The sequence below is a fragment of the Gigantopelta aegis genome, chromosome 12 (assembly GCF_016097555.1).
Source record: "Gigantopelta aegis isolate Gae_Host chromosome 12, Gae_host_genome, whole genome shotgun sequence".
In the NCBI taxonomy this organism is placed as follows: Eukaryota; Metazoa; Mollusca; class Gastropoda; order Neomphalida; family Peltospiridae; genus Gigantopelta; species Gigantopelta aegis.
The window spans coordinates 4,881,137-4,900,982 of NC_054710.1; the positions used below are offsets into that span (position 1 = coordinate 4,881,137).

The window sequence follows — 19,846 nt, forward strand, 5'->3', positions numbered from 1 at the left end:
CCCCCACACTACTCTGTCAGTTCCAACGCCTACTAGTACTTCGTTTTGCAACCGCTGAAAAAAGATGGAAGTAGCAATTTAAATTGCTCAGCAGGGACGAACTTGCGTTTTTAGAATTATGAAAACAAATAATTTAGTGGCATTACAAACACCAGGATAACCATAAACACTTCGGATGTATGGAAATGGATAATCCAAACAATAAAATGTAGGTACTATCAATGTAACGGCTTTAATAACAACAAATACGCCAAAGTGTTTACAAACTAGGGTCTGTTATTTTAATGATTTAGAATTGTGAAGCCATTTATCAAACTTCTGTAGCAAATCTCGACGCGATACTGAACGCTATGTTCCCTTATTCGAAATCCACATGTATGTACAAGTGTTATAAATACAATGTTTCGTCAACAAGCATGCAAAGTAGAGTGTGTATGGATAACAACGCAATTGAAAGCGCCATTGATCATGTCAGTAACTGTCCAGCCAAGGCTAAAACGATAGTAGTCTTACAAACCATGATGCTGTAAGAGACACAACATAAATGTAAAAAAGAACTCCCATTCTTAGGAATGTTATGGGAAAAAAGACTCATGTATTGACAAATGAACTAGTTTTTTGATAGACAGTCCTGTCTCTTCCACAACCACGTTCCCGTTCGCTTCCATTCCTCCCCGACCCTCCTTCAGCGGGTCTTGTCTGCTTATGGACAGCCGATATATTGACAAATGAATAAGTCAGAATGACAGGCCTGTCTCTTCCACAACCACCTTCTCATGGTATATGCTATCCTGTCTATGGGATGGTGCATATAAAAGATCCCTTGTTGCTAATTGCAAAGGGTAGCCCATGAAGTGGCGACAGCGGTTGTCCTCCTTCAATATCTGTGTGATCCTTATCCATATGTCCGGCGCCATACACCCGTACACAAAATGGGTTGAGCGCGTCGTTAAATGAACCAGTTTCCTTCCTCCATTTTCCAAAGTGAAGTTCATTATGGATTTTTATGAAATATCATTTCGCAAGTACAGTCCGTTTACGTCAAACAGGGGAACCGACGAATTAGTATATATGTGTATAATGAATAAGTTAAAATTCATATAAAAACATATAATTACGTTTTAAATGCACACACACTCAAATAACATGTTTAAAAGAAAACATCAGTGTAAATACAAAACGGTTCCTTTATAAATTATCATCAAATTGAATAGGTTCAATCTCATGTTATAATAGAGGTATGGAATTGCCAACACAAAGGACTACCTTTAGTCTTTCTTTTTTTTTTTTTTTTTTTTTTTTGGTTGGTTTGTTTTATATCCCACTGCCCCTTTCCTTTTTCGCCTTCGATTTTCATCTCGTTTCTTCCAGATATGGCAACACCTCCTATCTTTCAACTTCTGTTGCTGTCCACCTCCGGATCCTAGCACTGACTGGAAGGACAAATAGCCCATTGGGCTCACCGATGGGAATCGATCCTAAATCGATCGCGCATCAAACGAGCGCTGTACCACTGAGCTAGGTCCCGCTTTCTACTGTAAAGGAACACAATAAAAATCATTTCACGTTTGTTGACATCCTAATGTTTCTAGCAACCCTAACTGAAACAATATCGCACGAAGGAAAACAATACGTATATATTGACGTGTGGTGTTAATTCAGTATGTGGCGTGTGGTATTAATTCAGTATGTTACGTTTGGTGTTAATTCAGTATGTTATGTGTGGTGTTAATTCAGTAAGTTATGTGTGGTATTAATGCAGTATGTGACGTGTGGTATTAATTCAGTATGTTATGTGTTGTATTAATTCAGTATGTGACGTGTGGTATTAATTAAGTATTTGACGTGTGGTATTAATTCAGTATGTGACGTGTGGTATTAATTCAGTATGTGACGTGTGTCATTAATTCAGTATGTGACGTGTGGTATTAATTCAGTATGTGACGTGTGGTATTAATTCAGTATGTTACGTGTGGTATTAATTCAGTATGTGACGTGTGGTATTAATTCAGTATGTTATGTGTGGTATTAATTGAGTATGTTATGTGTGGTATTAATTCAGTATGTGACGTGTGGTATTAATTCAGTATGTGACGTGTGGTATTAATTATGTTATGTGTGGTATTAATTCAGTATGTTACGTGTGGTATTAATTCAGTATGTGACGTGTGGTATTAATTCAGTATGTAATGTGTGGTATTAATTCAGTATGTTATGTGTGGTGTTAATTCAGTATGTAATGTGTGGTGTTAATTCAGTATGTAATGTGTGGTGTTAATTCAGTATGTGACGTGTGGTGTTAATTCAGTATGTGACGTGTGGTGTTAATTCAGTATGTTATGTGTGGTATTAATTCAGTATGTTATGTGTGGTATTAATTCAGTATGTTATGTGTGGTATTAATTCAGTATGTTATGTGTGGTGTTCATTGTTTTGCAGGTAACCATCAGATAGACATCGTGGAGCTGATCAAAGTATGTAAACATTGAACGTGATGTTATTTTACGCGTGAAATCACCCTCACAGTGTTGTGTTTGTAATAAACGTGAGGTTAGGTTACGCGTGAAATCACCCTAACAGTGTTGTGTTTGTAATAAACGTAAGGTTACGCGTGAAATCACCCTCACATTGCTGTGTTTGTAATAAACGTGAGGTTAGGTTACGCATGGAATCACCCTCACAGTGCTGTGTTTGTAATAAACGTGAGGTTAGGTTACGCGTGGAATCACCCACACAGGGCTGCGTTTGTAATAAACGTGAGGTTAGGTTACGCGTGGAATCACCCACACAGTGCTGCGTTTGTAATACACGTGAGGTTAGGTTACGCGTGGAATCACCCACACAGTGTTGCGTTTGTAATACACGTGAGGTTAGGTTACGCGTGGAATCACCCACACAGTGTTGCGTTTGTAATACACGTGAGGTTAGGTTACGCGTGGAATCACCCACACAGTGCTGCGTTTGTAATATACGTGAGGTTAGGTTACGCGTTGTGTGTTTAAATTCGTATACGTCACTAGTCCACCAATTATACGAAAATTAGACCACCACGAATACCAATGATTTGATAGTAGTTTCTTCAGGCAGTAAGTACATTTTATCTACTGTATATCAGCTGTATACATACAGATGCATGTTAATCTTCGACACGTAACAGTGTTTGTTAGGCCAAAAACAAGTCTCTGATCAGACCAAAGTTTCAAAATTGTTTTTTCTTTTTTGTTTCATGGATTGCACTGAAAAGGTGGGTAGGCTATATTTAATAGTTTTTTACGTCGTCCCTATCTGCCTTGGTCCATCCTCAGTGGGCATGGTGTCCCCTTCATTGCCTTGGTACCCTAAATATTTTCCTTTACATTTTCCATATAGCCAAGGTAATTTTTATTACTTCGACTTTGGCAGGAGATATTTAAAAAACAATCCATGCTACACATTCATAACAACAGAACCTGTTTTAGAGATAAATTAAAGAAAGCTAATGGCCCAAGCCAGCATATAGACCATTTTGGCTTCAAATGTGATTTTATGTTCTAGCAAGAAAAGCCCGGAAGACGTCATACTGCGGGAAATTTAAAAACAAAAATAAAAATCGACGTGCGCTGACCAGACACCAGAAATTTATTTTGTTTGGCCTTCCCCTTCCCCGTGGTATCGTATTTGTTGAGTATTGTGGTGAAGCCTCACGGTGACAAAAACTACCAAATAAAATGTGTCAAGACAAATAAGTCACAGTCTCGATTTTCTTGTTCAGGTTTTTCAATATTACTCTTCGTGTTGAAATACAAGCTACATACATGAATATATCTGCTTGTTTTCAGATGGCACACTTGATGGCCAAGCCCTAATGAGAGATCATTCTGTGTAGCTTTCATCGATATTAACACGCAGGTAATCATTTCTCTATAGACCCAGGTACAGTGCACGTGTAGCGTCTTACAGTGACGTCAGTTAGAAATACATTTCTCTATAGACCTAGGTACAGTGCACGTGTAGCGTCTTACAGTGACGTCAGTTAGAAATACATTTCTCTATAGACCCAGGTACAGTGCACGTGTAGCGTCTTACAGTGACGTCAGTTAGAAATACATTTCTCTATAGACCCAGGTACAGTGCACGTGTAGCGTCTTACAGTGACGTCAGTTAGAAATACATTTCTCTATAGACCCAGGTACAGTGCACGTGTAGCGTCTTACAGTGACGTCAGTTAGAAATACATTTCTCTATAGACCCAGGTACAGTGCACGTGTAGCGTCTTACAGTGACGTCAGTTAGAAATACATTTCTGTATAGACCCAGGTACAGTGCACGTAGCGTCTTAGTGACGTCAGTTAGAAATACATTTTTCTATAGACTTAGGTACAGTGCACGTGTAGCGTCTTACAGTGACGTCAGTTAGAAATACATTTCCCTTTCTAATTACTATTATTTAACTCTGCCTCATCTCTGACCTTCTACAAACGAAAAGATAATTAAGTAATTTATTTGGAGGAAACGTGTCATTAATATAATACTGTATGGACTAAACAGTATATTAAGAGAAGTTCATAAATCTACTGAGAGACAGAAACGAGGAACACTTGTTAATAGTGGTCATGTCAGTCCCTGTTACCGTCGTGGTGTCTGTATGAAGACGAAATATAGAATGTGGGTCTCATGTCGCTAACACCGTTAACTTTCTGACACTATGGACGAGGGGTCTTGTTAGTCCAGTTAGTCTTGGTGTGATCCCTTATTTCTTTCCAGCAGTATATATTAAATTTTATTTCACTTGCCTTGTATATAATATAAAATACCCTGTGTATGTGTGTGTGTGCGCGTGTGTGTGTGTGTGTGTGTGTGTGTGTATGCGTGTGCGTGTGTGCGTGTTTGTCTATGTGTGTGTGTATGTGCGAGTGTGTGTGTGTGTGTGTGTGTTATGTGTGTTGTGTGTGAGAGAGTGTGTGTCTCTCTGTCTCTCTCTGTCTCTGTGTCTCTCTCTCTCCGATTTCACGTGTAGCGTATGGTTATTTTGACGTGTTGTTTAACATGGAGGCGGGACGTAGCCCAGTGGTAAAACGCTTGCATGTGCGCCGTCGGTCTGGGATCGATACCCGTCGGTGAATCTTTGTCTATTTGGGCTATTTCTCGCTCCAGCCAGTGCAACATGACTGGTATATCAAAGGCTGTTGTATGTGCTATCCCGTCTGTAGGACGATGCATATGGAAGATCCATTGCTAATATTTGAAGAATGTAGCTGGTTTCCTCTTTAAGACTATCAGTCAGAATTACCATGTGTGTATACGTCTGTGTGTGTATGTGCGTGCAAACCCAGCATTCGCTCCACTGGGTCCGTTTATTAACCCATAAATGACGCTCTTGTACTAGTTGTGGATTATTCGTTCACTGTATATTTTGTCCCACAAAAAACAAAAATAATAATAAAAAATCGTACACTGACAATACAAATTTTCATTTGGACAATTCGTCAAATCACATTACAACGAATCCACTAATTGGCTGAAATAATGGAGTGATTTGTCAAGGACGAATGTATGGCGTTCTCAGGGAATGGTTTAAAGTTAGTTTTGTTTAACGACATCACAAGAGCACGTTGATTTATTAATCATCGGCTATTGGATGTTAAACATTGGCTAATTTTGACATATAATCTTAGAGAGGAAACCCGCTACGTTGTTCCACCTATCCACAGCATGTTGCCATTAGCTACAAAAGAAGATAACATAAACCAAATCAGAGGCAAAACATTAAGTGTGTGTTGTGTGTGTGTGTGTGTGTATGTGTGTATGTGTGTGTATGTGTGTATGTGTGTGTATGTGTGTGTGTGTGTATGTGTGTGTGTGTATGTGTGTATGTGTGTGTGTGTTTGTGTGTATGTGTGTGTGTGTGTGTTTGTGTGTGTGTGTTTGTGTGTGTGTGTTTGTGTATGTGTGTTTATGTGTATGTGTATATATGTGTGTATGTGTGTGTGTGTGTGTGGTGTGTGTGTATGTGTGTGTATGTGTGTGTATGTGTGTGTGTGTGGTGTGTGTAGTGTGTGTGTGCGTGTATGTGCAGTGTGTGCGTGTGTATGCATATGTGGGTGTGTGTGTATGTGTAGTATGTGTGTGTCTGTGTAGTGTGTGTGTGCGTGTGTGTATGTGTGTGTAGTATGTGGTGTGTAGTGTGTGTGTATGCCTGTGTAGTGTGTGTATGTGTATGTGTGTGTGACTGTGTAGTGTGTGTGTGTGTAGTGTGTATGTGTAGTATGTGTGTGTGTATGTGTGTGTGTATGTGTAGTTGTGTGTGTGTAGTGTGTGTGTGTGTGGTGTGTGTGTAGTGTGTGGGTGTATGTGTAGTGTGTGTGAGTATGTATATGTGTGTGTGTAGTGTGTGTGGTGTGTAGTGTGTGTGTATGCCTGTGTAGTGTGTGTGTGTGTATGTGTGTGTGACTGTGTAGTGTGTGTGTGTGTAGTGTGTATGTGTAGTATGTGTGTGTGTGTATGTGTGTGTGTATGTGTAGTGTGTGTAGTGTGTGTGTGTGGTGTGTGTGTAGTGTGTGTGTGTTTGTGTAGTGTGTGTGTGTATGTATATGTGTGTGTGTATGTCTGTGTAGTGTGTGTGTGTGTATGTGTGTGTGTGTGCGTGTCTGTGTCGTGTTTATGTGTGTGTGTGTAGTGTGTGTGTGTGCGTGTGTGTATGTGTGCGTGTGTATGTGTGTGCGTGTGCGTGTGTGTATGTGCGTGTGTGTGCAGGGCTTTTGGCTTTTTTAACAACACTAAAGCACCTTGATTCATTCATTATCGGCTGTTGAAATGTCAAACATTTAATAATTCTGCAATCAATGCAGTAAGGGATCTTTTATTATTTATTTTTTTATTTTTTTATTTATTATTATTAATTTTTTTTGACTAGTTGTAGTGCACTGGCTCGAACGAGAGAAAAAAACACACAGTTGAATGGATCCACCCATGTGGATCGATCCTGCGACGCAAGCACCTCAAGCGAGTACTCAACCGACTGAGCTAGATCCCGCTCCCTATCAATGCCAAGTGAAACACACTACTTGCTGTGAGTTTTGGTAATAGGATACTTCTGAAGTACGCAAAACCCTTATTAAACAAATATTGTGAAATAACCTGGTTGAAATGTGGCCAGTCCATGCATTTGTTTTCTTATGTAAAGGTAAGACTATATCAAAATAACATAAGGATGAGTCAAAGTGAACTTGACTTTAAAGAACACAGTTAATACTAGGTCTAGTAATAAATGTAACGGTATGTGTTAGGGGTGCAGCGATACGATCAAAACCGTATTGCGATATATTGCAATACGTCAAACCGTATTGCAGTATGTATTGCGATATATATCTGATATTTATGGATTTGTTTAATGAAGGCAGAAGCGAAACAAATCCAATTGTGTAAATTTAACATAATAAAATAAATAATAAATGAAAGGATTAAAATGTATGAATTTTAATTACCATATTAATATAACGTACGAGTATTCAGTACTGTGTTCAGAAAGTTAATAACAGATAACACCGTTGGGACGTTTGACAGCTTGAGATAACTCCAGGGACAATTTTGTACTCTATTAGGAACTACCATTAATTACCGGTAGATTTCCCCTACGTTTTGTCCAAACAAAAATCGTGAAAAAAAACCCAATCCAACATTACAGTGACAAATATTCCACATACTAGACGGTCACCTATATCGAGCGGCGGGACGTAGCCCAGTGGTAAAGCGTTCGCTTGATGCGCGGTCGGTCTAGGATCGATCCCCATCGGTATATTTCTCGTTCCAGCAAGTGCTCCACAACTAGTGTAACAAAGACCGTGGTATGCACTACCCTGTCTAAGGGATGGTGCATATAAACGATCCCTTGCTGCTAATCGAAAAGAGTAGCCCACGAAGTGGCGACAGCTGGTATCCTCTCTCAACATCTGTGTGATCCTTAACCATGTCTGACGCCATATAACCGTAAATACAATGTGTTGAGTGCGTCGTTAAATAAAACATTTCCTTTCTTCCTATATATCACCGGCCTCGGTGGCGTCGTGGTTAGGCCACGATTGGAAGCCAGTTTGGAAAATTATGCATTATTGTGATAAGACTTTGGAATTTGTCGACTTAGATTTTAAGATAGCACATAACATTATATTCACATGTTCCAAATTATGTAAATACGGTAAAGTAGCATCTAGCCAATGTTGTGTTTGTTTTAAACAAGAATAAGATGTGTTTCATTTATTGTTGTATTGTGATGAACTTTATGATTTAATTTCTATTTTTCATGAAATATGTATTTATATGTTTAAGGATAATGGTGTTTCTTTAGAATTGTTAAAAAAATTATTGCTTTTTGTGTGTTACTTCAAAATACAAAATTGCTCAAAAGAATTCATCAATGCTTTGCTCTCAATATATAGAATATCAGTTTTCAAGAGACGTTTAATAGCGGATTCAAGGGGTGTAAATATTAATATTGTTAATTTGTTTAAGCATTATATGCATCAATACTTCTTAATACTTTTAAATCAATATCGCTTTAAAAATAGATTTTCTGCATTTATTAATAAATATATTAAAAATAATATTTTTCTTGATCTAAATACCCACTTGAAAAATGATATTTATATTTAGTATTTTTATTTAAAATGCCATATTATCTTATAAAATTTATATCCCTCAATTTTCTTTTGTGTGAATGTGTGTGAGTTCGTGATAAATGTGTTAGTGGTTCTATGCGAGAGTATGTGCGTGGATATGTGTGAATCTTTTTATTATTTTTATTTGTAAATTTTATGTATATGTGCAATATTGAGTTTCACAGGTACTGGGTTCGGATCGCAGTCGAGCATTGCGATTTTCAATCCAGATACCGACTCTAAACCCTGAGTGAGTGCACCGCAAGGTTCAATGGGTGTAAGCCACTTGCACCGACCAGTGATCCATAGCTGGTTCAACAAAAGCCATGGTTTGTGCTATCATGCCTGTGGGAAGCGCTAATAAAAGATTCCTTGCTGCCTGTCGTAAAAGAGTAGCCTATGTGGCGACAGCGGGTTTCCTCTAAAAAACAGTGTCAGAATGACCATATGTTTGACGTCCAATAGCCGATGATAAGATAAAAAAATCAATGTGTTCTACTGGCGTCGTTAAATAAAACAAATTTTACTTTACTTGTCCTTCCTATATCGACTTCGATATGATCTCCCAGGCTAAAAGGCATGTAATTTTTCGCCTGCTGCCAATTCGTGTCATCGCCAAGTTAAAGTCACCGAGTAAACAGACGAGTGGTATGCATGGTATTTGCACACGTTCTGTTTGTTTGTCAAATAAGATACAAGAAAACAACAACGTGTAAAAATCGCGATACACAAAACTGTACCGCCGTATACCGGTTTATCGTTGCAGCACTAGTACTATTTGTTGTAAAAAAAACAAAAACAAATCTTCTTTTTTTTTTAAATTTAATTTTTTTTTTTTTTATCTGGGAAATTTAGTTTCATCCAGTACCACTGTGTTTGTATACTTTTGTGAGAACAACATCATGTTATATACACTGGGGAGGTGTGGTATTCATATTGCATATATAGTATTTTACCCACGTACATCAACATTATAACGTATGGCATTTTAATTAATATAGTGCAACCTTTAACAATTATTTATATTTATATCTACTCAAGCAACTTTTCTTCAGTTTTTTTCCCTCAATATATTTTCCGGAGCAGTGGCGGATCCAGAATATCCATTTAGGCGGGGGAGGGGGGTGCAGGGGGGAGGGGGGTAATGACATGAGGCGGAATGCCAAGGGAACTTTCGGGGAGGTTTGAAGGGGTGATGAAAATTAATATATAATAAAATTATAACTGTCGCAAAATTTAGAGGCCCCCCTAGACCCGCCTCTGCGGAGGAGTATGGCTCGACCCTACTACAAACTTCGCTCACCACAGTCTTGACCCCCCCACCCCACCCCCTATGCACACATCCCTGACTGGTAATGATTCTACTTACAGTGATTTTCTCTGGCAAGTTTCGCTATGACGTCGTTTTCTGTCTGCGATGATATATGTGCTAAGCTCCCGCCATAAGCTGCACACAATGACTACATCAAATATAAAATGGCGGAATCATAAAAAATATTTAAAAGAGGAGACAGGGAAAAGGGGCATTTTAATTGAAATTATAAACAAATTGTTCAATAAAGGGGTCGGTACGTAGCCCAGTGGTAAAGCGCTCGCTTGATGCGCGGTCGGTTTGGGATCGATCCACGTCGGTGGGCCTATTCGCCTATTTCTCGTTCCAGCCAGTGCGCCACGACTGATATATAAAAGGCCGTGTTAAGTGTCATCCTGTCTGTGGGATGGTGCATATAAAAGATCCCTTGCTACTAATGAAAAAAATGTAGCGGGTTTCCTCTCAAAGACTTACATGTCAAATTACCAAATGTTTGCCATTAAATAGCCGATGATTAATAAATCAATGTGCTCTTGTGGTGTCGTTAAACAAAACAATTTTTGTGTTTGACAAATATGAAAGAGGATCAAAGGAGGACCCATGAACTATTTTAAAGAGGGAGCATCGATCATCTCCCTGAAAAGGAGCGTTTCAATGAAAACAAATCGTTTAATAAGGGCACCTCAATTGTTTAGATAGGGTGAGAGACCCCCTGGTCCTTTCCCAGGTTCAGCCCTTATTACAACGTGGAAAACTTATCACATGTAAGCAATGTAACATGGTAGTTGTCAAACAAATTGCAATGTACTGTAATGCATACGTTTCCCCTGCCACGCGAAATAAACAATAGTAAAGAGAAAGAACAAACCCAAAAGAAAACGCACACTCGCACATTTAATGTATGTTCATGTTTATACGTGTACTTACTGTACACCTCTCTCTCTCTCTCTCTCTCTCTCTCTCTCTCTCTCTCTCTCTCTCTCTCTCTCTCTCTCTCTCTCTCTCTCTCTCTCTCTCTCTCTCTCTCTCTGTCTGTCTGTCTCTCTCTCTCTCTTGCTCGCTCTCTCATTTTCACTCTTTCTCTATCTTTCCCTATCAAACCTTTTCTCTCATTTTCAATCTTTCTCTATCTTTCTCTATAAAAAATCTTCTCCCTATCTCTCTATATCTCTATCTATATCCTCTCTATATCTCTCTCTCTCTCTCTATATTTATTCTGTCTCTATAGTCTCTCTTCTCTCGATCTCTCTCTCTCTCTCTCTCTATAGCGCCTCTCATTTTCACTCTTCTCTCTATCCTTTCGCCTATCAAACTCTCTCGTTTCTCGTATCTGTCTGTCTCTCATTTTCATCTTTCTCTATTCTTCTCTCTCTATCTCTCTCTCTGCTCTCTCTCTCTCTGCTCTCTCTCTCTCTCTCTCTCTCTCTGTCTATCTCTCTCTATCTCTCTCTCTCTCTCTCTCTCTCTATCTCTCTTCTCTTTCTCTCGAGCCCTCTCTCTCTCTCTCTCTCTCTCTCTCTCTATCTCTATCCTCTCTCTCTCTCTCTCTATCTCTCTCTCTCTCTCTCTATCTCTCTCTCTGTCTCTCTATCTCTCTCTTGCTCGCTCTCTCATTTTCACTCTTTCTCTATCTTTCCCTATCAAACCTTTTCTCTCATTTTCACTCTTTCTCTATCTTTCTCTATCAAACCCTCTCTCTCTCTCTCTCTCTCTCTCTCTCTCTCTCTCTCTCTCTCTCTCTCTCTCTCTCTCTCTCTCTCTCTCCTCTCTCTCTCTCTCTCTCTCTCTCGCGTCCTCTCATTTTCACTCTTTCTCTATATTTCCCTATCAAACCTTTTCTCTCATTTTCACTCTTTCTCTATCTTTCCTCTCTCTCTCTCTCTCTCTCTCTCTCTCTCTCTCTCTCTCTCTCTCTCTCTCTCTCTCTCTCTCGCTCTCTCTCTCTCTATATATATATATATATATGTATATAGATAGATAGATAGAGATACATAGATCGTGACACATATGTTAAAGCACACCCATGTATAATAACAGTTTACCATTATCGACATCCAAGAGTTTTCTATCTGTGGAATCACGTAACAGTGATCTCCAGCCGGGATCCAGTCTGGTGGACATTCGTGAATAGGAGTCAAATCTGTAAATATTCAACAATAATTAAAACAAACAAAAAATGTGAGAAAGACAAAGAACCCCCCCCCCCCCAAAAAAAAAAAAAAACCCACAACAACAACAACAAAAAAACAAGAACAAAAAAACAAAGCAAAACAACAACAACAAAAAACCCAGATCACACACAGACCAAATATCATTGTGTTCTAGTCATAGGCATCGTCCACGTCACGACCATCGCTTCGAAGTAGGCGATCGTGCGGCGTGATATAGCATCGCTTGCGTGACGTAGAACATGTCGGGCCTTGGTAAGGTCATTACAACGTGCGACCATCTCAGAATTCCAATTCGGTTGTCCGTTTAAAAAAGAGAGAAAAAAAAGGTTGATTTGTTTAACAACACCACTAGAGCACATTGAGTTATTAATCAACAGCAATTGGATGTCAAGCATATGGTTATTCTGACATATAGTCTTAGATAGGAAACCCGCTATATGTGTCCATCAGTAGCAAGGGATATTTTATATGCACCATCCAAACTACAAGAATGGTACATCCCACGGGCTTTGGTGTAGCAGTCCTGGTGCACTGGCTGGAACGAGAAATAGCCCAATGGGCACACCGACAAGGATCGATCTTAGACCGACCGCATCAGGCAAGCTATTAACCACTGGGCTACGTCCCGCCCCAACAATAAGTGAGAAAAACAAAGAAAAAAAACAAAGAAAAAAACAACAAATAAACAAAAACAATATAGAACATTCGGGCTTTGGCAACGCACTTGAAACGTGCGACCATTTCAGAATTCCAATTTGGTTGACCGTTGTATGGGATGCGATGGTTTAATGGCAAGTTGTTGACACCCACTATCAGATGTGCATTTTTTGTGCTCTGGTGTCATCCATTCGAATTTCTCGTTCTAATCAGTGCACCACAACTGGTATATCAAAAGCAGTGGTATGCGATATCCTGCCAGTGGGAAACTGCATATAAAAGATCCCTTTGTGCATTAGAACAAATGTAGCGGGTTTCCTTTGATGACTGCGTTTCAGAATTACCAAATGTTTGACATCCAATAGCCGATGATTAATAAATCAATGCACTCTAGTGGTGTTGTTAAACAAATAAAATTTCATTCATTCAAAGGGAGGGACGTAGACCAGTGGTAAACCGTCCGCCTGATGCGCGGTCGGTTTACGATCGATCCCCCGTTGGTGGGCCTGTTGGGCGATTTCTCATCCTGTCTGTTGGATGGTGCATAGAATTTTTTTTACAAAAAAACCCTGCTACTAATGGCAAAATATAGCAGGTTTCCTCTCTAAGACTATATGTCAAAATCACCAAATTTTTGGCATCCAATAGCTGATGATTAATAAATCAATGTGCTCTAGTGGTGTTTTTTTTGTTTTCCAATAGCATGATGTCTGGCCACCAGCCGATCTCCAAGTGAGGACGGTCATTTTTCACTTACCTCCTACATAATAGCAGATGCCAATACTATTACAACATAGAACATTTTGGGCAATGGCAAAGCCTTGACGACGTGCGGCCATTTCAGAATTCCAATTTGGAATCCAGTCCATAAGTGTATGGAAAGAAATGTTTTATTTAACGACGCACTCAACACATTGTATTTACGGTTATATGGCGTCAGACATATGGTTATGGACAACACAGATAGTGAGAGGAAACCCGCTGTCGCCACGTCATGGACTACTCTTTCCGATTAGCAGCAAGGGGTCTTTTATATGTACCATCCCACAGACAGGGTAGTACATACCACGACCGTTGGAACGAGAAATAGCCCCGCGCATCGAGCGAGCGCTGTACCACTGGGCTACGTCCCGCCCCCATACGTGTATGAGACAGGTGTGTATGGGGGGTGGGGGTGGGCAGTATATGTGTGTGTATGTGTGTGTGTGGGGGGGGGGCATTGTGTGTGTATGTGTATGTGTGTGTGTGGGGGGCATTATGTGTGTATGTGTATGTGTGTTTGTGGGGGGGGGGGCAGTATGTGTATATGTGTGTGGGGGGAGCATTGTGTGTGTATGTGTGTGTGTGTGTGGGGGGGGGCAGTATGTGTGTATGTGTATGTATGTGTATGTGTGTGTGTGGGGGGGGGGGGGGCAGTATGTGTGTATGTCTGCTGGAGTAAAACCTCAAATTCGGGCAAAATGTGCTAACCTGAGACCTTTTTACCATCATTCTACCCTCAAAATTAGTTGTAATCCATGTAAGTGTTTGGTAGTAATTAGGGGTGCAAGGATACGATCAAAACCGTATTGCGATATATTGCGATTCGACAAACCGTATTACGATATATATCTGATATTTATGGATTTGTTTAATGAAGGCAGAAGCGAAACAAATCCAATTGTGTAAATTTAACATAATGAAATAAATAAATAATAAATGAAAGGAATAAAATGTATGAATTTTAATTACCATATATATATATATAACGTACGAGTATTCAGTACTGTGTCCAGAAAGTTAATAACAGATAACACCGTTGGGACGTATGACAGCTTGAGATAACTCCAGGGAACATTTTTGTACTCTACTAGGACCTACCTTTAATTACCGGTAGATTTCCCCTACGTTTTGTCCAGACAAAAATCGTGAAGAAAAAAAAAAAAACCAACATTACAGCGACAAATATTCCACATACTAGACGGTCACCTACCGCTTGATGCGCGGTCGGTCTAGGATCGATCCCAGTCGGTGGACCCATTGGTCTATTTCTCCACAACTGGTGTAACAAAGGCCGTGGTATGTACTACCCTGTCTAAGGGATGGTGCATATAAAAGATCCCTTGCTGCTAATCGAAAAGAGTAGCCCATGAAGTGGCGACAGCGGGTTTCCTCTCTCAACATCTGTGTGGTCTTTAACCATGTCTGACGCCATATAACCGTAAATACAATGTGTTGAGTGAGTCGTTAAATAAAACATTTCCTTTCTTCCTATATATCACCGGCCTCGATGGCGTCGTGGCAGGCCATCGGTCTACAGGCTGGTAGGTACTGGGTTCGGATCCCAGTCGAGGCATGGCATTTTTAATCCAGATACCGACTCCAAACCCTGAGTGAGTGCTCCGCAAGGCTCAATGGGTAGGTGTAAACCACTTGCACCGACCAGTGATCCATAACTGGTTCAAAAAAGGCTATGGTTTGTGCTATCCTGCCTGTGGGAAGCGCAAATAAAAGATCCCTTGCTGCCTGTCGTAAAAGAGTAGCCTATGTGGCGACAGCGGGTTTCCTGTAAAAAAATCTGTGTGGTCCTTAACCATATGTCTGACGCCATATAACCGTAAATAAAATGTGTTGAGTGCGTCGTTAAATAAAACATTTCTTTCTTTCTTTATATGCATCAGTACTTCTTAATACTTTTAAATCAATATCGCTTTAAAAATAGATTTTCTGCATTTATTGATAAATATATTAAAAATAATATTTTTCTTGATCTAAATAATGATGAATTAGTTTTAAAATACCCACTTGAAAAATGATATTTATATTTAGTTTTTTTCTTTTAAATGTCATATTATCTTATAAAATCAATATCCCTCAATTTTCTTTTAATGTTTGCGTGTGTTTGTGTGAATGTGTGTGAGTTTGTGATAAATGTGTGAGTGGTTCTATGCGAAAGTATGTGCGTGGATATGTGTGAATCTTTTTATTATTTTTATTTGTAAATTTTATGTATATGCGCAATATTGAGTTTCACAAATAAAAAGATTTAAAAAAAAGGCCATCGGTCTACAGTCTGGTAAGTACTGGGTTCGGATCCCAGTCGAGGCATGGGATTTTTAATCCAGATGCCGACACCAAACCCTGAGTGAGTGCTCCGCAAGGCTCAATGGGTGTAAACCACTTGAACCGACCAGAGATCCATAGCTGGTTCAACAAAAAACATGGTTTGTACTATCCTGCCTGTGGGAAGCGCAAATAAAAGATTCCTTGTTCCCTGTCGTAAAAGAGTAGCCTATGAAAACAATAACGTGTACAAATTGCGATACACAAAACTGTACCGCTGTTCGTATCGAGCTGATGAACCATCGCGATATACCGGTAAACCGGTTTATCGTTGCAGCACTAGTAGTAATGCTAGTATGAATAAATGTTGTCATCCGGATTCGGGAATTTGTTTCGTCTAATTCGGGCAAAAACCAGTCTGTCTCTTTTGAGACCCCCCCCCCCATCGTTTACTTACCTCCTGCAGCAGATGCCAAACATATTACAACACTGAAACATGTCCAACGTATTGCCGCGGCCGGTGAATGCATTTTCCTTGGTGTGACCACTGTAGTGTTTGATCGTCCACTCGCCAAATGATGTTTTCCCATAGTAGGGTCAAATGTATTTATCTCTCAGGAGTACGTTTCTTTTCTGAGTTATACTAAATGCCACGTAACCCAGTGGTAAAGCGCTCGCTCGACGCGCTGTCGGTCTAGGATCGATCCCCGCCGGTGTGCCCATTGGGCTATTTCTCGTTCCAGCCAGTTCACCACGTCTGGTGTATCAAAGGTCGTGGCATGTGCTATCCTGTCTATGGGATGGTGCAAATAAAAGACCCCTTACTACTAATGGAAACATATAGCGGGGTTCCTCTCTAAGACTATATATAAAAATTACCATATGTTTGACATCCAATAGCCGATGATTAATAAATCAATGTGATCTAGTGGTGTAGTTAAACTAAATGCCATATCATCGGTTCAAAGCTCGATGTGTACCTATCTTTAAACAACATATTATTCTTTGTGATTTCTATATTCATTTAAGGTTCAGGCACGCTGTTCTGGGCACACCTCAGCTGTCTGTTAGTTGTTAGTGGTTAGTGAGAGAGAAACGATGTAATGGCTCTGAGTGGATACCGGTGTAACGTGGTATTTTGACTCCCGTAGAATACTGACCCCCGGTCACTTTTTCTACAGCAAAAGAGTTAGTTTTTCTACAGTAGAAAAATGACTCCCTGCTGAAAAACCCGTAGTACTACGTCTTCCCACACGTTAAAACTGACTCCCGTAGAATAATTACTGGCTCTTAAAACTGACTCCCGTAGAATAATTACTGGCTCTTAAAACTGACTACCGTAGAATAATTACTGGCTCTTAAAACTGACTCCCGTAGAATAATTACTGGCTCTTAAAAGCTGACTACCGTAGAATAATTACTGGCTCTTAAAACTGACTCCTGTAGAATAATTACTGGCTCTTAAAACAGTTTTGACACCTAATAGCCGATGTATTTTTCATGATGGGATGTCGTTAAACAGTCATTCATTCGTTCCCTCTTAAAACCATAGAACAACTTCTCACTGGGATATCAGTTTGTGTTCAAGGCATTCAGCTTAGTTTACGGTCAATTTTCTTTATAGCATCTATCCGTGATTTATTAATCATCGGCTGCTTAATGTCAAACATTTAGTAATTTGACATGTAGTCTTTGCGCGGAAACTCGCTACATTGTTTCATTAGTAGCATGGGATCTTTTATATGCACCATCCCACAGACAGGATAACACTTGCCACGGCCTTCTATATATCAGTCGTGGTGCACTGGCTGGAACGAGAAATAGCCCAAATGAGCTCACCGACGTGGATCGATCCCAAACCAACAGCGCATCAAGCGAGCGCTTTACCACTGGGCTACGTACCGACCCCTTTATTGAACAATTTGTTTATAATTTCTATTAAAATGCCCCTTTTCCCTGTCCCCTCTTTTAAATATTTTTATGATTCCGCCATTTTATATTTATCTAGTCATTGTGTGCAGCTTATGGCGGGCGCTTAACAGATATATCATCGCAGACAGAAAACGACTTCATAGCGAAACTTGCCAGGGAAAATCACTAAGTATAATCATTATCAGACAGGGATGTATGTATTGGGGGTGGGGTGGGGGGTGGAGGATGGTGGGGGGAGTGTCAACACTGTGGTGAGCGAAGTTTATAGTAGGGTCGAACCACGCTCCTCTGGAGCATATATTAAGGGGAAAAAAACGAAGAAAAGATGCTTGTGTAGAGGTGAGGTCGACCAAAATGTTCTATAAAAGTAGTTAAATTAAATATCAAAATAACTAACAAATTAATTTGATGAAAGAGCAAATTTATGAGAAAAATTAAAGAAAAGTGGAGATTTTAAAAACTATGTGCCGATTTCAATGAAATTTGTTTTATATTGTGGTATTTTATAGTCTGTAAAATATGTTACAAGGATTTTGTTTTTGTGTAAGTCTGCATAGTTTTAAATTTTAATAAAACGTGTTAAATTTGTTTAGATTAGAATGTAACGTGTTTTAGCACAATATTCTAGAAGTTGAACTACAGCATGCATGCACGTTTAGGTGACCTCAGTTCGATTTTGGATCTTGGGTCACTATGTTCCACTATTGTTATGTTGGTAAGTCCGCTATGTTCAATTCAAGACGGGGTCCATTTTACAAAAAAAATAATTAAAAACAAATGCAGACGACATGAATATAATGAATAATACACGAATCACGTAGCTCGTTCTGTTTCATCATTCTTCACGTTGAACCCCAATATCAATAATTGTTAAAGGTTGCACTATATTAATTAGAATGCCATACGTTATAATGTTAATGTATGTGGATAAAATACTATATCGTCGTCTCTACGACGAAAGGGCGAATATGCAGTGTTGTCAAATTACGTAATAACGTTATCAAAATTTGACGTTTTTAAAAATGATCCTATTTGAAACTGATATCATAAAATCTCATGAAATTTTGACAGTCGTTAAACTGAGCATCCTGTATTTTAATTCCAGAAGGTTTCACGTGATTCTGAATATTTGTTCTATTAACTAGAGTCTGTTTAAAATGGTAAGTACATATTCGCCCTTTTGTGAAATAACATATCATTCCACTTTGATGATTCGACCACGATTTCCCTTTTTGATGGATATTGTCTAGCTTGGTTGCAATGTATTCAGCCTCTATTCTTTAACAATTTGACCGGCCTCGGTGGTATAATGAGTAACTTACGGCTGGTAGGTACTGGGTTCGCATCCCACTATCGGCTTCCACCCAGAACAAATTCTCTAAATGAATTAATGAATGGTTAACAACACCACAGCACAAAAATACACATCAGCCATTGGGTGTCCAACAAAGGTTAAGTACATGAATGAGTTCTCTGTTTAACAACCGACAACTACCTTGTCCTAGACAGACCACCCATATAGTGAAGGTGTGTGTCCAGGGCATGGCGCTTTAATTTTAATATAATATGGACAATGAGTAACTTACACGACCCGTTTGATGGCTATACATGATCATAATAATGAATTTTGTGGCAGCTTTATTAAGAAGACTTGTTTTTTTTTTTGTTTTTTTTGTTGTTTTTTTTTCCCAGTGCCCCCTTTTCCTTTCTCTCCTTTGAATTCCATCTCATTTCTTCCCGATCTGGCAACTCCTCCTATCTTTCAACTTCTTTCGCTGTCCACCTCCACATCCCAGTCCTTGTCTCTCCAACCGCGACAGGTGCTTGTCTCTTGTGGCTATCTGTGCCAAACACCTTTTCCCCATCAGCTTTTAGCTGTGGGCTTAGTCTGACCACTTCGGGGAGTGTTCAGTAGTTACTTGTGGCATTGTTAAGAGGCACTTGTAACCACCTACTATGCACCCCTACTACCGGCGGTCGTTAGTTAGTGCCGTGGGTCAGACCAGCTTTATTAGCGGCAGAGGACGAGGATGCCAGGTGGGTACAGGGATATACACAGAGACTGCACCCATGGAGGAAGTTGAGACAGGTAAGCGATG

General features: G+C 39.6%; 1 protein-coding gene across 1 annotated transcript; it reads right to left on the bottom strand.

Moving 5' to 3' along the window:
- Positions 1 to 5,666: 5,666 nt before the first annotated feature.
- Positions 5,667 to 16,367, bottom strand: LOC121386589 (snaclec bothroinsularin subunit alpha-like). The gene is made up of 4 exons (XM_041517540.1): positions 16,273 to 16,367; positions 11,988 to 12,085; positions 10,003 to 10,093; positions 5,667 to 5,704 (listed from the first exon to the last, which is right to left on the bottom strand). The coding sequence occupies exons 1-4, from the start codon at positions 16,343 to 16,345 to the stop codon at positions 5,667 to 5,669; spliced, it is 300 nt and encodes a 99-aa protein (XP_041373474.1). The 5' UTR covers positions 16,346 to 16,367.
- Positions 16,368 to 19,846: the final 3,479 nt, after the last annotated feature.

What these genes read in the sequence shown, in the direction of transcription:
- LOC121386589 (XM_041517540.1), bottom strand. Translation starts at nt 16,345, where the DNA reads ATGCATTCACCGGCCGCGGCAATACGTTGGACATGTTTCAGTGTTGTA. An exon ending in ACTCTTGGATGTCGATAATG is followed by an intron (nt 10,094 to 11,987) that starts GTAAACTGTTAT and finishes TATTTGATGTAG; the next exon opens with TCATTGTGTGCAGCTTATGG. An exon ending in ACTTGCCAGAGAAAATCACT is followed by an intron (nt 5,705 to 10,002) that starts GTAAGTAGAATC and finishes CTTCTTTTGTAG; the next exon opens with CTAATGGCAACATGCTGTGG.